The following is a 24983-nucleotide window of genomic DNA, read 5'->3' on the forward strand; positions in this document are numbered from 1 at the left end:
GGGATATTCAGTTGTTCTAGCACCATTTCTTGAGAAGATTATTGTTTTAGGAACACCTGGGTGGCTCAATGGTTGAGCCTTTGGCTCAGGTTGTGATCCCAGGGTCCTGAGATTGAGTCTTGCATTAGGTTCCCTGTAGGGAGACGCGTTCTCCCTCTGCCTTTGTCTCTGCCTTTTTCTGTGTCTGTCATGAATAAATTAAAAAAAATCTTAAAAAAAAAAGATTATCCTTTCTCCTTTTGGTTTTGACACTTTTTAAAAAACTCAACCTACTATATCTGGAATGTGTATTTTATTCCATTCATCTGTATGTTTATCCTTATGCCAGTATTTTACTTTGTTGATCATTGCTGCTCTATAGTAAATCTTGAAATTCTCTGAGTATGCTCTTATTTTTCAAAATTATTTTAACTATTATAGATTCTTTTCATTTCCATATAAATTTTAGAATCAGTTTGTCAACTTCTGTAAAAAAAAAAAAAACTCCTAGGATTTTGATTGAGATTTCATTGAATCTCTACATCAGTTTAGGATTAATATCACAACAATATTGAATTTTCTGGTCAATGAACCCATCATGTCTCTTCATTTACTGATACCTTCTTTAAATTTCCTCAGCAATGTTTGTAGTTTTCAGTGTTCATCTTTTGTATATATTTTGTTAAACTTATCCCTAAGTATTTGTTTTTCAATGCTATTATAAATGATATTTTAAAAAATTTCATTTTTCAAAGTTTTTTTTTTTCAAAGTTTGTTGTTGGTGGTATATAGAAATGCAATTTATTTTTCTATAATGACTTTATATCCTGTGATATTCCTGAATTTACCTATTTATTTTATAAGCTTTGTTACAGGTTCTTTAGGATTTCAGTGTAGATGATTATGTTGTCTGCAAGTAAACATATATGTTACTTCTTCCTTTCCAATCTGTGTGCCATCTATCTATCTATCTATCTATCTATCTACCTACCTACCTACCTACCTATGTATCTAAACTTTGCTTGTGCTATTTTTGTATTGGTTAGACTTTAACATAATATGGAATAGAAGTGGTGAGATAGACATCTTTGCCTTGTACACACTCTTAGGGGAAAAGCATTGAGCTTCCTAGCACTAGGTATTTTTACAATAGACATCTCTTATAATGTTGAGAAGGTTTCTGTCTAGTCATAATTTGCTGAAAGTTTATTATATATTTATTTAATCACATATTTATTTTTCTTTATATCCTGAATAGGTGTTGAATTTTTTAAAGTGCTTTTTCTACATCAGTTGAGATCATTGTATGGTTTAGGTTTATGGTTTTCTATTTATCTTGTTAATTATTCTTTTTATATATTCCTGGATTTGATTTGCTAATATTTTGTTAAGGAATTTCACATCAACATTTATAAAGACTATGAGATAGTAGTTGTAGTTTTCTTGATGTCTTTTGTTTTGGTATCAAGATAATGCTATCCTCATAAAATAAGTGTCATCTCTCTCTATTTTTTTTTTTAAAGATTTTATTTATTTGACACAGAGAGAGAGAGATACGGAGCACAAGCAAGGGGAGTGGCAGGCAGAAGCAGAGGGAGAGGGAGAAGCAGATTCTTTCTGGAGCAGGGAGCCTGAAGCAGGACTCAATCCCAGGACTCTGGGATCATGATCTGGGCCCAAGGCAGTCACTTAACTGATATATTTAAAAATATATATGGTGCTATTCAAGTTTTCGATAAAAATTTAAAAAAATTAATTTGTGTCTTCAACTTAAAAATTTGTTTATTTTATCTAAATTGTTGAATTTATTTGCATGAGGTTGTTCATAATATTTCTTTATTATGCTTACTATGTCTGTAGAGTCTATAGTGATGTTCTCTTAGTTATTCCTGATACTGGTAATTGATGTTTTTTTTTTTTTTCCTTAATTAGTATAGATAGAGTTTATCAATTTTGGGGAGACTTAAAAAGAAATAAGTTTTGATTTTGTTACCTTCATTGTTTGCTTTCTATTTTTATACCCAAATATATGATTTATATTTGTTATTTCTTTCCTTCTTCTTACTTTGGTTTTAATTTTCTTTTCTGTGGCAACTTAAAGCCAAAACTTAGTTAATTGACTTAGGATCTTTATTTTTTTTCCTAATTTTTAAATCATTTAAAACTATACCTTTCTCTTAAGGACTGCTGTACCTGCATCTCCTAAATTATTATCTGTTGTGTTATCATTTTTATTAAATTCAAAACATTTTCTAGTTTTTGTTTAGATTTATTCTTTGACCTATGAGCTCATTATAACTATGTGTTTAAATATCCAATTATTTGAGGGATTTACCAGATATCTGACTGTTACTGATTTCTAATTTAATATCATCATGGTTACACAATAGACTTGACATAATGTCAGCCTTTTAAAAGTTTTTGAAACATGTTTTGTGGCCCAGTATAGTCTATCTTAGTATTTACTGCACACTTCAAAATAATATGTATTGTGCTGCTTATTGGACAGAGTCTTTTGTAAATGTGTATTGAGTCAACTTGGTTGATAGTATTATTCAAATCTTTTGTATTCTAACCTATTTTCTGTCTTCTTATTCTATCAATTCCTGAAAGATAAAATCAATGATCAATTCCTGAGTGATTAAAATCTCCAGTTATAATTTTAGATTTATGTACTTCTCCTTTGATGTCTGTCAGGTTTTGCTTCATACAATTTATAATCTATACTTAGTTTCATATAAATGTAGGATTGTTACTTTTTATTGTGTTTCTATCATTATGAAATGTCCTTTGTCAGAAAGTATTGCTTGTTCTGATCTTCTTTGTCTAGTCATTGCTATTTTAGCTTTCTTACGATTAGTGTTTCTATGGTATATAGTTTTAATTTTTCCTTTTTCTTTTTAACCTCTCTGTATTTTTGTATTAAAGTGAGTTTCTGTTGTTTTCTCTAGCTTTATTTTTTTTTTTTTGTTTTTTGTTTTTTCCTCTAGCTTCATTGAGGTATCATTGACAAATAAAACTGTAAGGTATTTAGGGTGTACAGTGTACTTAGTACTTAGCATAAGAGTCAAGGGGAAGTGGATGCAGATTTCTGGAGCTCTTTATCTACATAACTCCTCTTTCCCAGTTCTTTGACCTACAAAGTTCTGCCACTTTAGCTTCTTTGAACTCTATTTTCTCAATTCAGGGGATCATTCTGTCCTGCCTGACATGTCCCTTCCTACTTCACAGTCCAGAAGATGACTCCTGACAGAAAGCCAGGGCAATCATAGGGCTCAACTCATTTGTTTCCTTTCTCAGAGGTTGTGGCCCTGAATTGCCTATTATCTAAAAGTAGTTATTTCATATAATTTATCCAGTTTTCTAGTTGTATACAGTGGTGGTGGGGTACAGCTGGTCCTAGTTATTCCATCATGGCCAGAAGCATGAGTCTGTATATTCAGTTTTGAACATATTGAGTTTAAGGTAAGTTTGAAATTTCTAAGTGTAAATCCATTATCCAATTGGTGTTAGATTTGCGTTTTAGAGAAAAAATCTGGGCTGGTGAAATAAATTTGGGAATAGCAGTAACATGGATGGTAATCAAAGTCATTAGCATGATTGGATGTTATCACTTGTAAGAAAGGAAGTATGTGAAGAAAATTGGGCTTTGGGTCAGGCTTCAAGGAACCTCACTTTTAAATTCCATGCAGAGAAAGATGAATTAGAGTAGGTGACAAAGAAGTAACATCTAGAGAGGTAGGAAGAAACTGGGAGAGAATGTGTAGAAGCCAGGGAAGGAATTGTCAAAATTTTAATGATGCTGGTTCAAGAGAAATGAGGACTGAAAATTGGCCACTGGATTTTGGAACACAAAAGGTTTTAGTGACCTTATCTAAAGCAATTTCAGTAGAGCACTGGGACAGAAGCCAGATTTAATATTGCAAGGAGAGCAGGAGGTAAGACAATGAAGAGGGTAGGTTTAGATCATCTTTAAAAGTTTAGTTGTAAAGGGAGACAAAAATTAGCTTGAGAACTATAGCTGAATGAGAGTTTCAGAAATGGTTACATTTTTTTTTCTTTTTAAAAAATGTTTTCTTTTTAAATAGGAGAGGCCCGAATAAATACAAATATAGACGGGAAGGACCTGGTTGAGAAGTTAAGTTAATGGTTTAGAGAGGGGATATTCTGTAATGTTAAGAGCAGAAAGCCTGTTGTATGTGCAATTCAGAGCACGAGTTGAAACTTGATATTAGATAGAAAAAGTTATTTGTCATCTTGTAACAGAAGGAAGGGAGAGAGAATGGATGCCCAGCAAGTTAGGTTTGTCAGTTTGGGGGTGGGAAGTTAAGAGCTTACCTTTAGGTGAAGGCTTTTATTTCTTATGAGAAAGAAAAAATGTATTCTAAAAAATTTTTAAAGAATACTTAACCTATATTGACACAGAGCTTTTGAAGAAAATTTGGTAATGTTTGATCAGAAACTATGGGCAGAATAATGCAGTTACATTTGTATAAGTACAGATGTGTTGATTACAACATCCATCTGATAGTCATGATGGGACTCAGTAACCCAAGAGAATCGTTAGATAGAATGAGACTACCCTGAACTAAGTCTGCACTAGCCTCTTAGCAAGGATGGAAGATTGGAGAGAAAACAGTGGCTTCTTTGTCTGTTCCTTTCCTTGCTAAAGGTTCCCACTTTTCACTTTCCTCTTTCAGGTTTCTTTTCCTTTTCTGATGTTCAGTCCTCAAGCCTCACTTCTATCTCTACCAATCTTCTCCTCAATCTCTAGCCTTATTACTTTAATTATAGTTTTTCATCCAGTATTTAACCTTTTTTAAATTTTTTAAATTTATTTATGATAGTCACACACACACGCACACACACACACACACAAAGAGGCAGAGACATAGGCAGAGGGAGAAGCAGGCTCCATGCCCCGGAGTCCGACGTGGGATTCGATCCCGGGTCTCCAGGATCGCGCCCTGGGCCAAAGGCAGGCGCCAAACCACTGCACCACCCAGGGATCCCCTTTAACCTTTTTTTTAAAGATTTATTTATTTATTTATTTATTTATTTATTTATTTATTTATTTATTTATTTATTTATTTATTTATGAGAGAGTGAGAGAGCATGAACACCCAAGTGGGGGGTGGGAGGAGCAGAGGGAGACAGAAAGGGAGAGAGAATCTCCAGCAGATTTCCCACTGAGCATGGAGCCAGAAGTAGTGCTGGATCTCACAACCCTGAGATTATGACCTGAGCCAAAATCAAGAATCCAGTGCTTAACTGTCTGAGCAACCCAGGTGCCCTAGTATTTAACCTCACTTTTCTTGAATCCTCTCCTGAAAATAGTCTCTTCATTACTTGTTTAAAAATATTTTCCCCCCCATATTTCAACCTTTCCAATTCTTCCACTTCTTTTGTTTGTCCTGATTAAAAAAAAAAAAAAAAAGCCACCCTGAATCTGAATCTGACTTGTCCCAGTCTATTTAAGAAAGAAATAAGTCTACATTTTCAGTATTCCTAGTCCTAATTTAAGGTAGTTTATATTCTTAAATGACATTATGAACAGTTTTAAACCTTCTCAAATTTTATTCCTTAAAATTAAAAAATTAAAGGACATCTAAAATGTATAAATCTCATCAAGTTTGGTTTGAAATAGTATTATTTTTCAAGACAGAAATGCCTGAAAGGTTTTGTTTTCTTTCCTTTTTTGCTTCTTTTAAAAAAAGAGCGCCCAACGATATTTACATTCAGTTTCTGGCAAACCATTATGAAAACATTTACATATTTAGATTATTTAGAAAATTAGAGAGAATTGGAAAGACAATAAATGTCTTCATATATCTAAGTTATGGTCTATGAAAAAGAAGTTAGCTCTTCATAAAAAAAAAAAAAAGTGTATTTTCAGTTAAGCACCAAAAATGTGGGAAGCTTTTGAAAAGCAGTATTACAGGTAGGCTGCCGATATAAAAAGTCAGGAATCCTGAGTTGTTTTACTGTCACTACTAGGCAGTTAATCAATAACATATGTGGATCATCTACTGTGTACAAAGTACTTTCTTAGAATCTGCTAAAGAATAAAGTGTCCAGAGAAGGTAGTATTTAAGGAATACATTTGTTCTTTAACACTCAAGTGCAAGGAAATTTTTTCTTCTGTACCAAATAACTCTAGCACTGAGCCACAGTGATTAGTATGTTAAGAAATTCAATCATTGTCATATTTCAGGCCTATATTTCAGTTTCAAGTGCTACAGAGATGTTCACTATCAAGATGCTCACAGTAGCCCCCATGGGCTATTAAAAGGCAGTGACTCCATTCCTTCCATGGCAAACACAGGTAAAAGACTCCTTTGATGAGGTTCTTGGGTTGTTAGACATTGGAAGGGAGCAAAATGAAGATCTTCATCATTTCCAGTCTCTCATGAAGCAGTACTCTCTCCCTCCATGTCCAATTCCTCTTCTTCAAATCTTGAATGATCCACCTTCTCTATATAATTCAGATATATAGCCTCTGTGAGCTAAGGCTTCTGAAAACAAAACCTGTTTATTCTCTAGGGAGCACAGGCTTGACTGCTCTTGTGGAGGGCACAAAAGGAGAAAAAAGAGTAGGAAAAAGGAAAAAAAATTCTTTCATGGTTTTCCTAAAGAATCAGATAAAAATGAGTATGACACTAAATTATCTTGCTGCATATGAATGCTACGGGAAGTTTATTGATGACAAGGTACATTGCATCTTAAATTTGACTTTCAATCATGCAGCCTTTGTCAACTTTTGTTTTTCAAAAACTCATCTGTTATTTTCAAATAAGTAAAGATATGTTTTAAAAACCTCTTACTGGCACTCAGCACTCAACATGATGTATTCATGGATCTATAAATTTACCATGACACCAAAAATAAACTTCGAGCCAGCATTTGATATAAGAATTGTAACATAATACTCTTAAAATATGATTATAATTTGTGAGTAGTGGGAAATTTTTTGAAAAGAAATTTCTGGCTTGTTAGGAAATGTTCACCTTAGGGGAAGTGAACATCATGTTCAAGGCACCAACTTCTTCATAAAGTGAGCTTAGAGAGAGCTTTTATATCTCCTCATGATGATAACATCAAGATCTACCAAAATAATCCTTGCAATGAAAGCATTTAAAAATCCTTTTGAGTATGAAATGGAAAATTTTCAAAAGAAAATATGGGGCTCCTGAGTACACATTCAATGTTTTAGATTAGAGCAGTACTTCTTTAACTTTATTATGCACAGGAACCACCTGGAGATCTCGATAAAATGCAGATTCTCATTCAGTAGGTCTGAGGTGGGACCTGAGGTTCTGCATTGCTAAACAGTTCCCAGGTGATGCTGGTGCTGTGGGGTTTGCTGACAACACTGAGCATCAAGATTACAGAGAAAACTTCAATGACTACAGATATTGTAGTCAATGCTGGTAAATCAATCTTTTGTTTTGTTTTTTTACATTTTTTAAATTTAAATTCAATTTGCCAACATACAGTATAATACCCAGTGTTCATCCCATCAAGTGCCCTCCTCATTGCCAGTCCCCCAGTTACCCCATTTCCCTACCCACCTCCCCTTCCACAACCTTTTGTTTGTTTCCCAGAGTTAGGAGTCTCTCATGGTTTGTCTCCCTCTCTAATTTTTCCCACTCAGTTCCCTTCCTTTCTCTTATTTTTCCCCCTCCTTTCTCTTATAATCCCTTTCACTGTATGGCTTCACTCATATGTGGAATGTAAGAAATCAACCTTTTGTAATGTGAATATATCTTTCATACCAAAGCACATGGGTATTTTTTTTTTTCTCTCAAGGAAATTAGGACTTAAATTTATTTTTTTAAAAAATCTTCATTTATGGTGGCTAACCTGATGACTGAAAGACACAGGAAAGATGAGGGCCAGACAAGGTAGACCAAAGTCATACATTGTATGCTGTAGGAGGAAAATGCTCCATACCATGTAGGTAGTTAGAAATTGTCACACACAATAAAGTATGTAGCACTTACATAAATTTGGAGCCACACTGATTAGCTTGATGTGGTTTGAGACTTTTGGTATACCAGTTGCCAATTTGTGCTGGTAAAAATGTTATAAGTTCTGGAGATGCTTCGACATACCAGTTGGACACTCAAGAGATTTCAAGGACATGGATGTGGAGCTCAGAAAAAAGATTCGTACTGGTTGGATAGATTTGAAGTGGATGTGAAGTGAAAAGAAAAGTGAGTGTGGGTCATATCTTGAAGAAGACTAACATTTAAAGAAAGAAACAAAGGAAAAATAGCCAACATAGGAGATAGAGATTTACAAGGAAAATTGGAAGAGTGATTTTTCATGGAAGCCAAGTAAGATTATTGGCATATAGTAGGTGATTAACGAATGCTTGTTGAAGTGAAAACCCAAACCAAACAAACAGAAAACCAGACTGAACTGGACTCATGAACATCTTGTACAAAGACCACTGAATTGTTTGCTTTTCCTAAGCATATTCTTTCATATGTTTGTTTCTGTCAAATACTGTCCCCACTGCCTGGAATACCTTTCAGTATCCTTTTACCTTTCCTGATTTCTGCCTCTGCTAACCACCCCCTGTTGTTTTTGTACATGCTTTTTATGGCCTTTGGGACTCAACTATCCCCTTTGCCCCTGACTGTCCTGTGGACCTGGGTGATTGTTAGCCAAACTACTCAAATTCTACATATGCCCACATCACCTCTGACCAATTTGCTGGTACCCAATTTGGCTCGGAAGGCTCCCTCCAAATAGGGGACTTTGATAGAAACCAAAGGTGGGAGATCGTATTTACTAATAAGAGATGTTAATATTTACTTTTCAATATGATGATCCATGTGGTGATGGTAGTGTCCAAGCTCTAGCTGAATCATGACCTGAGACCCTGAGAGAGTTGTTTATGTGACTAGAAGATTGAGAACAGGAAACTGTGGTTGCACTTTTAGGAACTTGAGCATTAATGGAAGGCAAAGCTACTGAAGAATGAACGTTTTAAAATAGACGTAAGGTTAGTAGAGGGTAGAGGTGTTTAAGAGATGAGTCAAGATTCACACTGCCTATGTTTGAATTCCATTCTACCATTTACAAATTATTTAGCCTCAGGGAAGTTACTCAACTTCTCTGGGTCTCAGTTTTTTGATCCATAAAATTGGGATAGAGCACTTAGCAAGTTCTCAGCCAGTATAACATGTTAAATAAATGTTAGCAAAATCAACCAAACACACATACATAAGTATAGGTGTGCATGCATACACACACGTGCACACATAGAGTTTCATTAGGTGTGCAGGTGGGATATGACATATAAAGGAAGTTTATCAAGAGCAGTAAGCTAGTCTCAAAAAATATTTTTTTAAAATTAAAAAAAAATTTAAAAATTTATTTATGATAGTCACACACACACACACAGAGGCAGAGACACAGGCAGAGGGAGAAGCAGGCTCCATGCACCGGGAGCCCGACGTGGGATTCGATCCCGGGGCTCCAGGATCGCGCCCTGGGCCAAAGGCAGGTGCTAAACCGCTGTGCCACCCAGGGTTCCCATAGTCTCAAAAAAATATTGTGGATGGGGCAGAGATGGAAATAAAAGGGCTAATTAGTTCATTTTGGAGAAACTTAATGTGCTGCCCTTTGGAGCCTAAGGTTTTAGTGATGTTGCTTGGCAGAGGAACCATGTGCTTGGCACATTCTTCAATATGTAGTAGAATAATAGAATATGACTCACTTACATTTGTCCATCTACTTTTGCTATTATCCAGTGATGGCCATTTATGAAATCAACTATTTGGTTTTTGGAATGTGGTGGGGTTTTTTCCTATGTCAATGGAGATGTAATTAAGACCTTAACTTCTTCTAACATCCCGAATTCACCAGCTTATACAACATAAAGGAAATGAAAATTTCCAGTGGTATTTGGTGTTTAGAATCAGTACCTGAATGCCAACTGGAGGATAAATAATAAGTTTAAAACCAGGATATCAGTGAATGTGGGTAATCCCTGAAAATCCAAGAAATTGTCAATCGGGAAACTTACTTGCAGAGACAAATGTCTTTATCAACATTCTACCTCATTTTTAGGTTTCAGATCGTATATTATTGAGTGATAAAATGCCAGTCTAAATGGAATACTTGCCAGCTTAAAGTTTGATTTCAATTCATTGGTTATAATTACCAACTTTTAATTTTTTTAATGTTTTACTGCTGACATGCTTGGGGGAAAAATTGAACCACAGTGGTGATTGCACAGCAAGGAAATCAGCAGAAGAGGAAAATTAAATGCTAGGTGATAGTTTGAAGTCAGCAGTGATGGGAATGAGTGGGTGGGAGAGTTAAATTTTTAAGTGATTTAGCAAATGATGTTAAGAGCATGCCACAGCATCATTTTGGTTTTTCTAATGTTAACACATCATAATCGATCAATTTTTCATACTCATGTAAAAAAGATCTCTTCACAGAAAATTTTTACTGCCGTAAGGGACTCATTGAGAAGTTTTCCCCACCTTTTGTTTAAAAGAATATTTAGAGATAGATTTCATTTCAAAATCCCAAGCTGCATGAAAACTTTTCCAAGAAGGTATCTTTTTACTCGAGAATCCAGTGGAATTATGGCAATAGTAGTTAGAAATAATGAAATCAGGGAATGACATTCTCCTTGTCTCTCTGGGATGCTGGGTCACTGAGCAGAGTTTTCAGAGGTGGACAGATCCATTTACTTCTCTTTCCTCCTCCTGAGAGGTGCTGAAAATGCATATTATCTTGTAAGGGGGGAAAAGGCCCAAATTATTCTCCTCCTGGGTTATTTCTAGCCTCCTTCTCGTGTCTTTTGTAATACTATCCCAAAGGCTTCACTGCCTGAGTGAAAATGAAGTGTTTCTTTTACTTTTCAATCACTTTTTTACTTTCCTAAAGGAAACAAGTATCAGAGCTTATAAGTAATATAAAATATGCTTCCCCCCCACCCCCGTGCTCTTGCCTTAAAGTTGTTTTTTTTCCCCTATGGGCTTAATTTCTGCTGGATTTATCCATTCTTTCATTTCCTATCTATCCATTCATTTGTTCATTCATTCCTGACCCTTATAAACCTCAGGATCTATGAGAACATAATGTGGTTTCTTACTGAAAATTACATATTTTCTTAAATAGTTCTGATATGAGAACCCAAATTATACATATACTTGTTGAAAATAGTATGTGCTAAAAGCATGGGCAGTGGTGGTCTTTGTTATAATATTATGCAGCCTAAAATTTAGAGACAGGTACTCTAAAATTAAGTACCTGTCAGTCAACTGCCCGTCCTCCTCACTTGTACAAATTGGGTGGTTTACACATTTGAAGAAAGGCTGAAGTGAGAAATTCTGTGGCTGGTGTTCAGTGTTCCTTGTCTTTTTTCCCTTACTTTTCATGTGTCAGCTTAATGTCATTTCCTCAGGGAAGCCTTCCCAGTCCCCCTCAGAGAAGATGAGTTACCCCATTACTCTTTGCAGCCTATACTTCTCTTTCATGGTCCTTATTACAATTCTGTTAAATATTTATTTGGGTGATTGTTTCTTTAATGCCTTTTTCATCTGACCGTATGCTTTGTAGGGGTGGAATGGCCATTTATTGTTTGCTGCCCTATATCCAGAGCTTGTCATGGTGTCTGGAATGTAGTGGGAGCTAATTTGTTGAATGGACTAATCAAAAAGTAACCATTAAAAAGACATTATATTTAATTTAATCACAAATCAGAAAAATTTTGTGTATTGAATTAACCATTTTAATTTGCAGTTTTGCATATGTACTAGTTATCATTTTCTAGAAATTACAGTGTAGTGAAATGTATGGAAATTAGAAAAAAATAGCGTTCATTTATTTTTGAATAAGGAAAAATTGAAGGTCAGGAGAAACCATACATTAGAAGAACCGCAGAACTAGTTGGAATATTAAAGTCTCTTCCTTAAAAAGTGGAAGTTTTAAATCCAACTTGCTATTAGAACTTTTGGATGAATATATGCAGGGTGGTTAGGCTTAACAATTCCCACACTACTAGTGAGTTGATAGATTATAACAACTCTTTCCCTTAGGACCTACTGTGCTTTCTCATTGTAAAATGTAATTAGCAGACATAAAAAAAAGTTTATTAATCTTATAGGGTATAATTATGGTTGTTTATATGTAAATTTCTTCATGTTCACGGATTGCTTGTCTTTCATTTTAAATAAACAGGTTAGAATGTTATTACCAATTTGATTAACATCATTGCTGTTCTTTTTCAAACAGGGCATTACTTATTTTTCAAAAGAAATTTTAACTGAATTGGTTAATTTTAGGGTTGGAATTTCCAGTAGTCAAACTAAACTGTCCTAATATAAGTGTTCTGCCAAAGGTATTTGAAATCATCAAGTTATGAAAAAATAATATAGGAAGATGGAAATCTGCACAGTTGTATGTAAATTTATTTAAAATGTCTAAAAAAAAATAAAAAAAAAATAAAATGTCTAATGATCAGTGATAAATGATACCTGAGATGGATATTGTCTGCTTGCCCCTCATTTCCACCTTCTTTCTCTTGCCTTCTGTTCACTGTTTTGGGAGACAATTTTGTCTAGACAATATCAACAGGTTCCCTTACTCCTTGATTTTCAGGGAGTTTGGTCAAGGAAAGAACCAGTAGGAGGTCAAGGTATGATTCTTTTGGATCCCTTTCTGTGGAGTTACCAGGGGCTGGCTGTGTCTCCCCAGGGAAGACATTGCTTCTCTCAAGATGGCTTTCATTCATGATTCCTTCTGCGTTCTATAACTGCTCTCTTCTCTAGCCCATAGGGCTCAGAGGTGACAACTGCCCCTTTTGGATTTTTACTGGATTTTGGCTTTACACTGCCATTGCCTAAATACTGCTCCTGCCTCCAAAATAGTCCCTTTATGAACCCTCATGGAGTTACCCTAATTTGAGTGTGCCACTTCCCTGACTCCTACGAAACCTTTGAAAAAATGGTGAGAAAATGTACCATATAGCAATTCAGTAGAATATCCAAATGGATTATGTGAAACCAAGAAATGACTTTGTAAGTATAATATATATGTATACTTTCATATATATATATATATATATATATATATATATATATACACACACACACAACAATGTACTCTTTATGTTTTGAAGAAAGTGTACTTCCTATGACTAGATCTTCATATTTGCCTCTGAAATTTCAGATTCACATCAGTAGCAAGCCATCTTTGAATTATTTATCTAGGAGTGAGAATGAATTGACCTTGTCTCTCCTCTCTCTGGTTGGCTTTGTTATTTGTGCTGTGCATTTGTGAGGAGAAAGGTCCTGGTGAGGGGTACAGTCTACATCCTGGCCCATAATGAAATTAAACTTGTGACCTTAAAAGTACCAACATCATGCTATACTCAGCTATGTTAATTAACCACAGGCCTTTTCAGTGTGGGTGTGTAGATAGAGTTTGCTTACTCTGAATGAGCTGATGTGGGAGAGAAGGATAAAAATAGAGTACAGTAAATTTTCTCTCCTTGTCTCTCTCTTTCTCTCTCTCTCTTTATGGCCTCCACAATTTCCTGTATCAATAGACTTCCTTTCCTTATCTTTTACTAAGCTCCACTGTGTGTCAACACACAAAAGTTTGTGTCCCTTTGAATCAACTGTGGGAACTGAACTGAGAAGAGAGCCAGGAACTGAATTTTACACTTGGCGCTGACTTATACAAACAGGAATGTTACTATCTGTCCACTGCGCAGTGAGGATTGCTTTGAGTAGGTCTTGGTTTGGGAGAAGAGTAGTATTTCCTTATGTTTTTGGAAGCAAACTGAGGATAGTCATCACTCTTCATTATTATTCTACTCTTTGGCTCTACTTTTCCTTCCTCCTTTCCGTCTCACTCCTTATTCATTTTTGTGAAGTTGAGAGGAGCATGACAGCATAAGACAGTGTGAGGAGGGGAAGGTCAATGCTAGACATTGACTTCTGGCTCCAACACTCTTATTTTTATCTAATTTCTGATTATATACTCCTGTTTTGCCACAAGTGCTAGTGGTTTTCATACCAGAAAAGTAGTCACATTTGAAATGCACAGTTAAATGGCTATAATCATTATAGTTTCCTGGACCTGGTTCTGTAACAACAATAAATCCATCCCAAGACCAGGTGGCAGGAAGTTATCATAGTGATGGCTGCTGTTGCTAAGGCCAGCATTACTGAAGAAGTGCATGGGCAAACACTACCCCCTGAGGAAAGAGCATAGCTTCAAGCTGATCTTTAACAGAGCAAACCAATGATGCTATTGAACAGCATGAGGAACCCACCTCACTAACCTCCTCCACTATTAAGTTTGACAATCAATGGACAAGGTTGTTTGTAGAGATAAACAAGAACAAAAATCTTTTGGGCAGGAATTGATGGTGAAGATGTGTGTGACCCAGGTCTTAAATTGTCTTCTGTCTGCAAACCTATCCTCAGATGTATATGAGTGTCTTACAGGAAGGCTTAAATTTGCCAGGTTTCTGAGAGGCTTCTTCTGAACTGTGTTTTAGGTGGCTCGTTGCTACCTAAAGGGGGTGTCTTGGCTCTTCAGACATCTTTGTCAAACCAGAAACTGAGAGAAATGAATGGAAGGTTCATAGTGTTTTGAACAGACAAAGCAAATTTTATGCTTATCCATAGTATTTTGATATACAAACAGTGGGAAACCCAAAAAAGGCAGCTGAAGTAGAATTGTAAGCTTCTGGACCATGAATGAATATTTATTGTGTTTAAGTCCATCAGCCCCTTTGCATCTCAGTAATACCCCATTTTACCCTCTCATGTGCAGTCAGACTCAGTCATGGAAGCAGGGAGAAACATAGTCCATTTAAGGGAGATAGAAGCAGTTTCAGCCCTGACTAGAATATCCATTTTACAGATGAAGATAAGCAAGAAGGGGCAAATATTTTAAAATATTTATTAGTGGCAGTTGTATGTTTCCCTACAATGAGCCTGCACAGCTACAACTAAAATGGCACTTGGTTGATTTGAACTGGAATTTTATCACCTATCAGCTTGGTAAAAAGAGATATCTCCTGCTGATCAGAAGCTTTAGCAAATGAGTAGATCTTTGAGTAATAAAGAAAATGGGAAATGAGTGAATTTTTACTTAAATAGTTTTATAGAAAAATCTTTCAAAATCACAATGCATGGAGAAAAATAATAAAAGGGGTCCTTGATTGATGGATTGGATGTATTAATTTTTCTTTCAGTGAATATGTATTGAACCTCTACTATGTGCTAGAAGCTCATGTTATGGTTGTAAACAACACAAAGATGACCCCTGTAGAATACATTTTAGTAGGGGAAACGGTATATGCTAATTAATACAGGCTGTGGTCAAGTGTAATGAAGGAAATATATAGGATGATGAGGAACTAATGAGGGTGAGGAGACCACCATAGGAAGGAATCAAGGAAAGTCTGTTTCAGTAGAAGACATTTGAACTAAGACTGAAGGATGAGAAAAGTCTGGAAGACTTGTGCAAAACTATGGAGCAATAGGCATGAAACTTAAAAGGGAAAAAGAGCTTTGCTGGGTCTGGGAACAGAAAGAAAGCCACTGTGGCTGGATCAGGTGAGTGAAGGGAAAGATGTCAGATGCCAAATCACAAGGATCCTGCAGGAGGAAGTTTGGGATTTATTATAAGAGCAATGGGAGAAAATTGATGGGCTTTGAATGAGATTATTTTATTTTATCTGATTTTTTTTGAAAGATCAATTTGGTTACTGGTGTACAATAAATTTGAGAGAGGCAAGAATGGCAGCAGGAAGAACAATCAAGTAGTTCTAGGAATACAAATAATGCAACGACTTGGACTAGTTTGTGACTTTTTTGCCCTACCATCACTGGGACATGACCTCATATAGCTAATTGAACTTTAAACATCATGTCCAAATTCTGGCCAACAGGAAAGAGAGAGGTGCATGAGAAAGACATGTGCTTTTCCTTTAAGACAACATTTCAAAAGATAACTTCACCACTGCTAATAATCATAGCAAAGAAGGCTGGAGAAATGTAGTCTTCTTCTGAGTGACCAAGTCCTAGGTAAAAATCTGGGATTCTATCTAGAAGAAGTAGAGAATAGTCATGAGAGTACTATAATATCTGCTAACTTTTATTTAAAATATATACTTACTATATATATTTGTTTATTTTTATTAAAATATCCAAGAGGTTATAACTGAATTTTTTCTTCTAAAATAGAACTTTTGCTTCCTTGCGTTCTAAATCAGACTTGGGCCTCTCTTAGAGTTTGTAAGTCCAAGATTCACAGAATGACTAGCTAAATGTAGATCAAATAATTAGTTTTATTAGCAACTGGGCAAACATCAAATAATTTCCTCAGACATACAACTGTATGTTAAGAACTCGGTTGGAAAGCATTTAGTGTGGACTTGACAAAATGGTGCCTCCTACTCCCACACAACATCTCAACCTTAGGATTCATTTCTGCCTGCACAGAAGATTTGAAGTCAGCTTATTTAACCAGTGACATGGGCTTTAGGCCTCCCCTCAACACCTGGTTGTCAGTGGAATGTGTAGAGGAAGGGCGGGCTTCTTCCCCAAGAAGGAAGGACTAGTCTGGTCTCCTTGCCATACGGAGAAAAGAAGCCTGGTATGTGTGTGGGCAGGTCAGAGAATGAAGGCAGAGCTCATTAGCTACTCTTGCCCCACTAGTGTAGATTCTGACCTTTCATTCTGTCCTTTCTCCCTTTGGGGAGAGTAAGGTAAGAGGTAGCGATCTAAGTAGAAAGTACACATTATATAACACCCCCCGCCCCCCCACCCCCTGAGAGGTGAGGTTGGGAGTAGGAATCTCTTCTTCTGTGTACTCAAGTGAAAATGTAGTGGAAGAAGAGTTTTTTCCTAACCAAACCAATTGTCAGAAAATTGGAAGCTAAAGCAATTTTTCAGAAAAATATGGTGATGAGTATCTTGACTTATGCAATTAATTGCCTCAAATATGCTTTATTTGGGTGGAAATATGGCCTTAATTTAACTACACATCATTTTTCTTATGGAAACTCAGCACAAGGAAAATAAGAAGTGATAAAAAGCAAAAATGACAGGTATTTTCAAGTGATGCAATTTGATGTTATAAGGCACTGAAAGAGAAAAGAAAGGAAGCAGTCATGTAAGGACAGTGGTAGAAAAGGCTACATGGGAAATGGATGGCAAAGGGCTAAGCAGTTAGGGCAGGGCTAAGGGTGGGGAAACACGACAGTTGATGTCTCTTCTGCAGAGACCTGGAAGAGTGGGTATATTAGTAAGGCTTCTGGTACACTCAAGGGGTAATGGGAGAGAGGTTAACACAAAGTTATTATTTATAAGGTGTGGGCATTGTTAAAGGACCCAACACTGGATGGGAAGTACTCAGGAATTGGCAACACTGGGAAGATCTGAAGAGGTAAGGGTAGAGAGTGGTCACTAGAACCTTACAAGAAATTCAGCAGTGAATGAGGCCTTAAATAGAGAAACACCGAGTTGATTGGGGAAGGAGTCAGGAAAATCTACTCTCACTTCTGTCTCCTACCTTCCCATCTTTGTTGTGTCTCCCAATGGCCAAACTCAGATGGAAGCCTGAGGTGAGGGAACTCAAGTGAGATAGTCATTGGGCAGCTTCCTAGGACATACAGCAGGAAGGAGAGTGAGTAAGAAGGGCAAATGGAGAATAGTCTGTCTAATATTTTGGTGGAATGCAGGGCAGAAAGCTGTGGGGGAAGAATCTGCATAAAAATTCCTGCCACAGTTTAATTAATTAATTGTCCTCAAATATTCATTGAGTATTTGCTTTGTCAGATGTGAGGGATAGCAAATAAATCAACAGAGAGTTTGTCTGTAGGAGGCTCATATGCCAGCACACAGTCATGGTTCTCATGTCAGATAGTGGGGGTTATGGAAGTGAGTAGAAGGAAAAGACAGCTCTGCCTGAGAGAATTAGCAAAGGCTTCCCAGGGAGGAGGTAACTTTTGAGTTGGATATAGAATTTGAGCAGAAGATCATCAGGTGGACAGAACAGGCTACATAGGGAACAGCATAGGCAGGTGTACATACACAGACAGGACATGACAGGGAAGATAGGAGGTTAGGAAGGAGGATGGGGCAGAGTCTGATATCAGGGTTTGGTGACCCAGACTGAAGAGTTTGGTTATCTTTTAAATGGGCAAGCAAGAGTTAACAGAGACTTATGAAGGATGTTACTTGTTACAAAGTAACAAGCTGATGCAGAATGCTTTCCCTAACAGCATCTTTTTTTGGTACATTCTCCTTTTCTTTCTCATTTCCCTCTTCACTTCTGCCCCTCATTACTTTTTTTTTTCACTTTTCTTTTTTAATTCTTGTTTTTTTCTAGTAAATAAAACTCTAGGCTGAAGGGATTAGTTAGGATGGATTTAGTAGAGGGAAAAAAAAGAAACATTACAGGTTTTAAGAAAAAATTCCCACTTCAATTGCCAGTAGGGGGTTAATTTGAGAATAGTGGAAATATTGGGAATGCTGGCACAGAAATTAAAATGTTCAGTGAGCCAATGCTTAGTGGTCAGCCACAATAAAATTAAAATGAGATGTGACTTTATGACAACTTGAGAAACTGTCTTAAAATATAATCAGTACCTGATGTCTATTATTATAGACTGCAACATAGCAAAAATGGAGAAAATGAAAAATGAAAATGAAAACAGACATGGACTCTCACATTACTTTTCCACATGTTGATCTGCAAAGGGAAAACTCCTCAAGGCTTTGGGGAGGAAATCCTTTACCTAATTATTCAAACAACCATTCTCTATCTGTATTTTTATTTTATATACCCTTTACACCTGTTTAATTAATCCTAAACATGATGCTGACTGCTAATTAAACAGCCCTGAAAGTGACTGACTGAAGGTAGTAATTTGAGATAATTAGTTTTGGTTTCAAACACTCAATTTTCACACTTTGTGCTCATTTTTAGAGAGGGGTGGCTCATTATTATAGGCAAGGTGGGGATTGTATAAGGCATTTTACTGCTGGACTCTGAGTAGCTGAGGAAGTAGGAGGATTATTATATATCCAAACAGGACAAGGGAATGGTATAGTGCTATAGAATTTGCTATGGAATGTTTCCCTATCTCTTCCTACAAATACACAAACCACTCATACATGCACAGAATTCCTTCCAAAATGAAAGTCAAGCTACTGAATCTCTTTCATTAGAATATAGAAATGCATATGCTCTTGATCTTTGGGAAAGTTTTATTTAGCAAAAGGTAGATCTCACTGAGTCATTCATTATCCCTTTCCCAGGTTATTTAGAAGTAAGCAATAAAAGATAAAAGAGGCCCAGATTTGGTGTGTGGTTGGAGATTTGAAGGGGTATCCTTGCTGAGGAGTCCGTTACTACAAAGGCACAAAGTTTAATTAAGTGAACAGTCTGACAAGATAGGGCCAGTGTATCTATCAAAGGAAGCAAAGCAAAGGGAAAGGAAGGAGGCAGGTCAGGCTGGTTTTATGGTCCGACAATGTTGATAAGCAAGTTAATATGGTCCCATCAGGAGAACAGGACCAGGAAGAACTGAGGGTTAAATAGGCTAAATCATTGTTATAGGCAATATATATATAGGTACAGGTTACAGAGAAACTGAATGGATCCTGCAGCACCCTGGAGAGCTCCAAGCACATTGTTCTAACTGCTCCCTGAGTAACTGAGGCTTTTGTGTCTTGGAAAGTTTAGTTTCACTTTATTGGCTGTCGGTATGGAGTAGGACTCTTTAGACCCATGAAAGATCATTCAGATGATGAGAGCTATTCAAGAATGTCGAGAGGAGAGTCCACTCCTTGTGGACTGGTCAGGGTCATGGTGGGTGACAGATTCCAGGCTATGCAGTTAGCCCTATGTGGGAAGATGGAATTGCAGCCTCTTTGACATCTTAGTACTAACATTAACTGCAGGATCAGATGGAGAGCAAAGTTAATTGTTTTATATACCAGTCAAATCTGTATCTTTAATGAAGCAACCTAAATTAGGACATCTTGGAGTCATTTTGACCTCCGAACTTTCACACTACGGCATGGCAGCAGAGGAGTGGTGAGATGCACAGTTGCATAGCTCATACTCCCAAATTGTCTTTCTTTCACCCTCATACATTCCTTGAGTGATCACATGCACCCCCATGGCTTTAACTACCTGCTTCCTTATGCCCCCACCATTCTTTATCTCTAGTCCCGATAACTCTTAAACTCCATATCCCCAATATTATTGGCTACTTTTTAGTTGCTTTCAATAATTCCATAGGAAGCTCAAAAAAAGCAAATAAAAAATTAAACTCATAAATTTTGTCTTCCAAATCTCTTTCTGTGTGTCTTGGTAAATAGTAAACATCATCTACCCAGTTACCAAAGCCATAGAACTAGGAGTCATTCCACATTTCCCCTTATTATCTACACATTACCTTGTTTTTTAGGTACTTATAGGTTCTACACTCTTCCCCACTCCCACCCTCCTGCATCACTGTCTTAGTTCAGTTTGCATACTTTCTTAGATTTCTGTAGTAATTTTCTAACTGGTTGTCCTGCATCTAGCATGGCTTTCCTTTAGTTTATCTCTAAGCATAGTTTGGGTTCATCTGCCTTAGATTCTTCTGGAGAGCATATTAAGATGTAGATTTCTAAGCCTCTAGACATACCAAGTTAGAATTTTTGGGAATGGGGCTAGCTAGGTGTACATTGGAATTTGAAGGCTACTACTCTCTCCACTGCTGCTAATGTGATCTAACACAAAAATCTGATTATGCCGCTTAGTTACAGTCATTCTGTGCTTCCTCATTCCTTTGTGATAAAATCCACATTTCTTGTCATACATGACTAGCTCTTTATGTGTCTTTATTTGTAGTTTTATTTCCTGATGTTTTTCCCTTTCTATCCTGTATTCCCACCATGTGAAACACTGCAATTCCTAGAATCTACCATACTCTTTCTTGACTTTATACCTTTGGACATGCAGTGCTTTGTGGCTGAAATGTCCTTCCCCACCGTGTTTGCCAGATTTTTTACATTATTTGTGCCCATCTAGCCTGAATGTCTTTCCACTCTACGTCTTTAACATCCATGTGTTCTTCTATCCTAGCACTTTTCACTGGTAGAGTAAAAGTCCTCACTTGAATATATGAGTAAATGTTACATTTTAAGAGTTTTTTTAGGGAGAGATTTATGGCATATAGTTAATTTGTTACTTTGAATTTATTTAGGATAAATGACATAGGATTTCTAGTTTTCAGAATCTGGCAATTCACCTTATATATGTAAGAAAATAGTCTCTTTTTCTAAAGAAGTTATGGTATAGATTTTGTAATTTTGGGGGTGGACATCTGGGAACATCTTTTTATTAGAAGATACATAGTTGGCTATTCCCAAATATTTTTGTGGTACTCAGTGATTATATCAATAAACAGTGAATAGACTCGTAAAACTATATATTTAAAGTAATTTACTAAAAGTATAATCTTAAGACTGAAATGGTATCAAGTGCCAAAAAAAAAATCTCATATTAAATTCTGTTTGTGATCGTGTAGCCTTTATGTCCTAAAGCCAAATACAATTTCAGAGGTGACCTTTTCTGATGTAATGTATGTATTATACCTTCATTTTGGCTTCATTTTTTGTGCCAGAACTTATCATTTCTGGTATAAAACAGAAGCAACAAAAAGCACAAATGTTTTGCTTTGGCTTCAGAACCTGAAGCAATACTAAGTTCTTTCTTGCTGTTTAGAAATATGTTTTGAAAGAAAGGGAGCCTAGAGACTTATATAAAATACTAAATAAAAATAAAATTGGTGGTCACAAAACCATATTTTGGCTTCAGGTTGATATGTCTAGGTTATTGGTATAGCTTTGGCTAATCTCTTATGTGACAATTCATCATTCAACAAGATTTCTCATGGGTTGAAATAATCTGTCATTTATTTTACAGATACCTCAAATCAGCTATGCATCCACAGCCCCAGAGCTAAGTGATAACACCAGGTATGACTTCTTCTCTCGGGTAGTCCCACCAGATTCCTACCAAGCGCAAGCCATGGTGGACATTGTCACGGCACTGGGGTGGAATTATGTGTCAACACTGGCTTCTGAGGGCAACTATGGAGAAAGTGGTGTGGAGGCCTTCACTCAGATATCAAGGGAAATTGGTAAGCATATATTTATATGCATTTGGAGGTGACAAGTTGTAGAAGTCTGAGTGTCTCCAAGTGCTCTCTGATCTGTATGGAATAATTAGAGCTCCTACAGATGCATGACCCAGGCTGTCCACTCTAGGGGGAAGTTGGATTTATTATAAGTGATTTTATTGTTCATGGTCTATCAAGGTGACACTTTGGTGCTAATTTAGGAAATAGAGCTCCTGACTCAGGCGAACATTTTTTAAAGTTGTCTGTTTTGACGAGGGAGTTTGCTGGCACATTAGAGCCACTGTAAATTTGAATAAATGACATACTATTTGATTGTTCTAGATGGAAGTTTACATTAGCAAGTCATTAAATTAAAAAAAAAAGGCAGTGGAATTTAACATCCAACACTAGGGGGATTAAGACTGGTAATCATTTTAAAACAATACTGAAGTAGCCCCCAAGGCTATACTTCAGCAATATTCTTATTGTCATATTTGACTTTTTGCATTTATAATTCTTACCTTATACTCTGTAGCTTACAATGGAATGAAGAGCAGTATGTAAAATTTTGGTTAGAACAAGGTGCTGATCAGCTCTGTCCTGGGCTTTTTTTTCAAGGTGCTTATCCAAATATATGTAGGCATTTCACCACATCTATGTTTAGCCATGAGGTTGTAAATCCATTTCATTATGTGAAAAAAAAAAAAAAAACCGGAACAAAACAGAAGACAACTTAAAGTGCAAATCTTATTGGTGACTGGTCAGCAATATAATTTGGTAGGTGACATTTGCTTCAACGTGGATGGAACTGGAGGGTATTATGCTGAGTGAAATAAGTCAATCGGAGAAGGACAAACATTATATGTTCTCATTCATTTGGGTAATATAAATAATAGTGAAAGGGAATATAAGGGAAGGGAGAAGAATGTGTGGGAAATATCAGAAAGGGAGAAAGGGAAACAGAACATAAAGACTCCTAACTCTGGGAAACGAACTAGGGGTGGTGGAAGGGGAGGAGGGCGGGGGGGTGGGGGTGAATGGGTGATGGGCACTGAGGGGGGCACTTGACGGGATGAACACTGGGTGTTATTTTTTGTATGTTGGCAAATTGAAGACCAATAAAAAATAAATTTATTATAAAAAAATAGATAAATTTATAAAAATAAAAAAAAATTGGGTGAAAGGAGACATTGTTACTTAACAAATACTATTATTCTTATTAAGAATTATTGAAAAAACTGTATATATTTTTCTCTAAGAGTAATAACAATATTTTGTAGAAAAATTAAAGTGCCTCTTGGCTGTTTTTGAATGATTTTGAACTTGAAGGAAGAAATTATATTGATAATTTGTTGTCTTTCTTGGAAGCTTCAGCTCAGGAAAAGACCATGAGAGTGATTTGGGCTTATCTAGAATTAGCAAGGATGAGTCTTAAAGTTATATTATTGGAAAAAAGGTTTTTCTTGAAAGAGTTGAAGATGCTTGGGATCTATTCTGCATGTACTAGGGCATGAACATTTATTGCATACAATAGTATATTTAATATTTCTTCCAAAAAAAATTTCTTCTAGTGCTGTGCTATTGCAGAAAATGTAGAAAAGGCCTGGGGTTGGTTGTTGGACAGATTGGGTTAATTGATTTAATTGGAAAACTGTCCACACCTATTGTTAGTGTCCATGATACCATAATCTTTGTTTTTTGAAATTTTAATTTACATCATTATTGCTATAAAAATGATTCAAACATTCAGTTGAACTTTAAATGATGACAAGTTATATTATCTTCTTGGTTAAGAATCCCAAGTTTATCTTAGAGTAAATGCCCATTCAAATGAAAACAACAGCTTCTGGAAGTAGAGTTAATGCATTATTTAAGCAGCTGATGTCAGTTCTCACCAGAGTGATAATTCAACAAGAGAAGGAAACTAATAGAGTATGTATTGAAATGATACATTTTTTTGCAGTGATCCTGTACATTTTTCAACTACAGGTCACATTTTGTGTGCATGAAACAGATTGCTATGAAAAATTCAATATAGGACATAGTTTGCCAGTTGTTGTAGAATCTGATAAAATTCATTGTTCTAAAAGTTAAGTGAGATCGCAGTTTTATTCTTTTGACTGAAAAAAGAAATACTTAGTTTTCACTTTTGGGGAGCATTGCTTTACTTTGGTAATACTGTCACATAAAATGATTCAGATGGTGCCGTTTATTATTCCTGTTTCTATCTTAGTCATTAGTATGAGATAAAATAATTTTAGTGCCTTATATATGCTCCTGATTAGAGCAACACATTTCTTCTGTGTTGATCCTTTCAGTATTCTGTGACTTGATTGGCTGTCCATTCTATTTCAGCTCTCACTTATCTGAGCAATGGAGGAGGGCTGGATTGTCAATTAATATGCAGAATACTGAAAAGGCCAAATTGGTTCAACACTAGAGTATGCCATGGAATATATTAAATATCAAAATCATCCCTCATTTTAATGACAAAGATTTTTATCTAGAACAAAAATAGCTGAAAATTAAACCTTTTACATGACAATGATATTAATGGGAATAGCAAATGGTAGCAACTTAACCCATTCTGAAATGATCTGATGACTGATGAAAATTCATTAGTTCTGTAACATTCGCTTCTCTTACTACAACATTGATGACATTTCTGTCATGTTAGTAGTGTGTTTTTAAAAATCTTAGTATCTTGACTGAGAAGGAGATGTATAAATTCATTGTATGGAGTGTCTGCCTATTAATAAAATTATATATTTTCCCAACTCTTAAAAATTTTCCCATACTCTGTTCTGAATTTCTCACTCTAGAAACATTG

The 24983-nt window shown here is 36.0% G+C and overlaps 1 protein-coding gene across 5 annotated transcripts in view; it reads left to right on the forward strand.

Moving 5' to 3' along the window:
* The window catches only part of GRM8 (glutamate metabotropic receptor 8), a 737042-nt gene that overhangs the window by 134388 nt on the left and 577671 nt on the right, over positions 1 to 24983 (forward strand). For all 5 annotated transcript variants that reach the window (XM_038556627.1, XM_038556630.1, XM_038556631.1 and 2 more), the window contains exon 3: positions 21958 to 22174. In XM_038556627.1, the coding sequence (XP_038412555.1) occupies positions 21958 to 22174 (217 nt within the window). The remainder of the gene's footprint in view (positions 1 to 21957; positions 22175 to 24983) is intronic.

Source organism: Canis lupus, chromosome 14 (genome assembly GCF_011100685.1).
Source record: "Canis lupus familiaris isolate Mischka breed German Shepherd chromosome 14, alternate assembly UU_Cfam_GSD_1.0, whole genome shotgun sequence".
Lineage (NCBI taxonomy): Eukaryota > Metazoa > Chordata > Mammalia > Carnivora > Canidae > Canis > Canis lupus.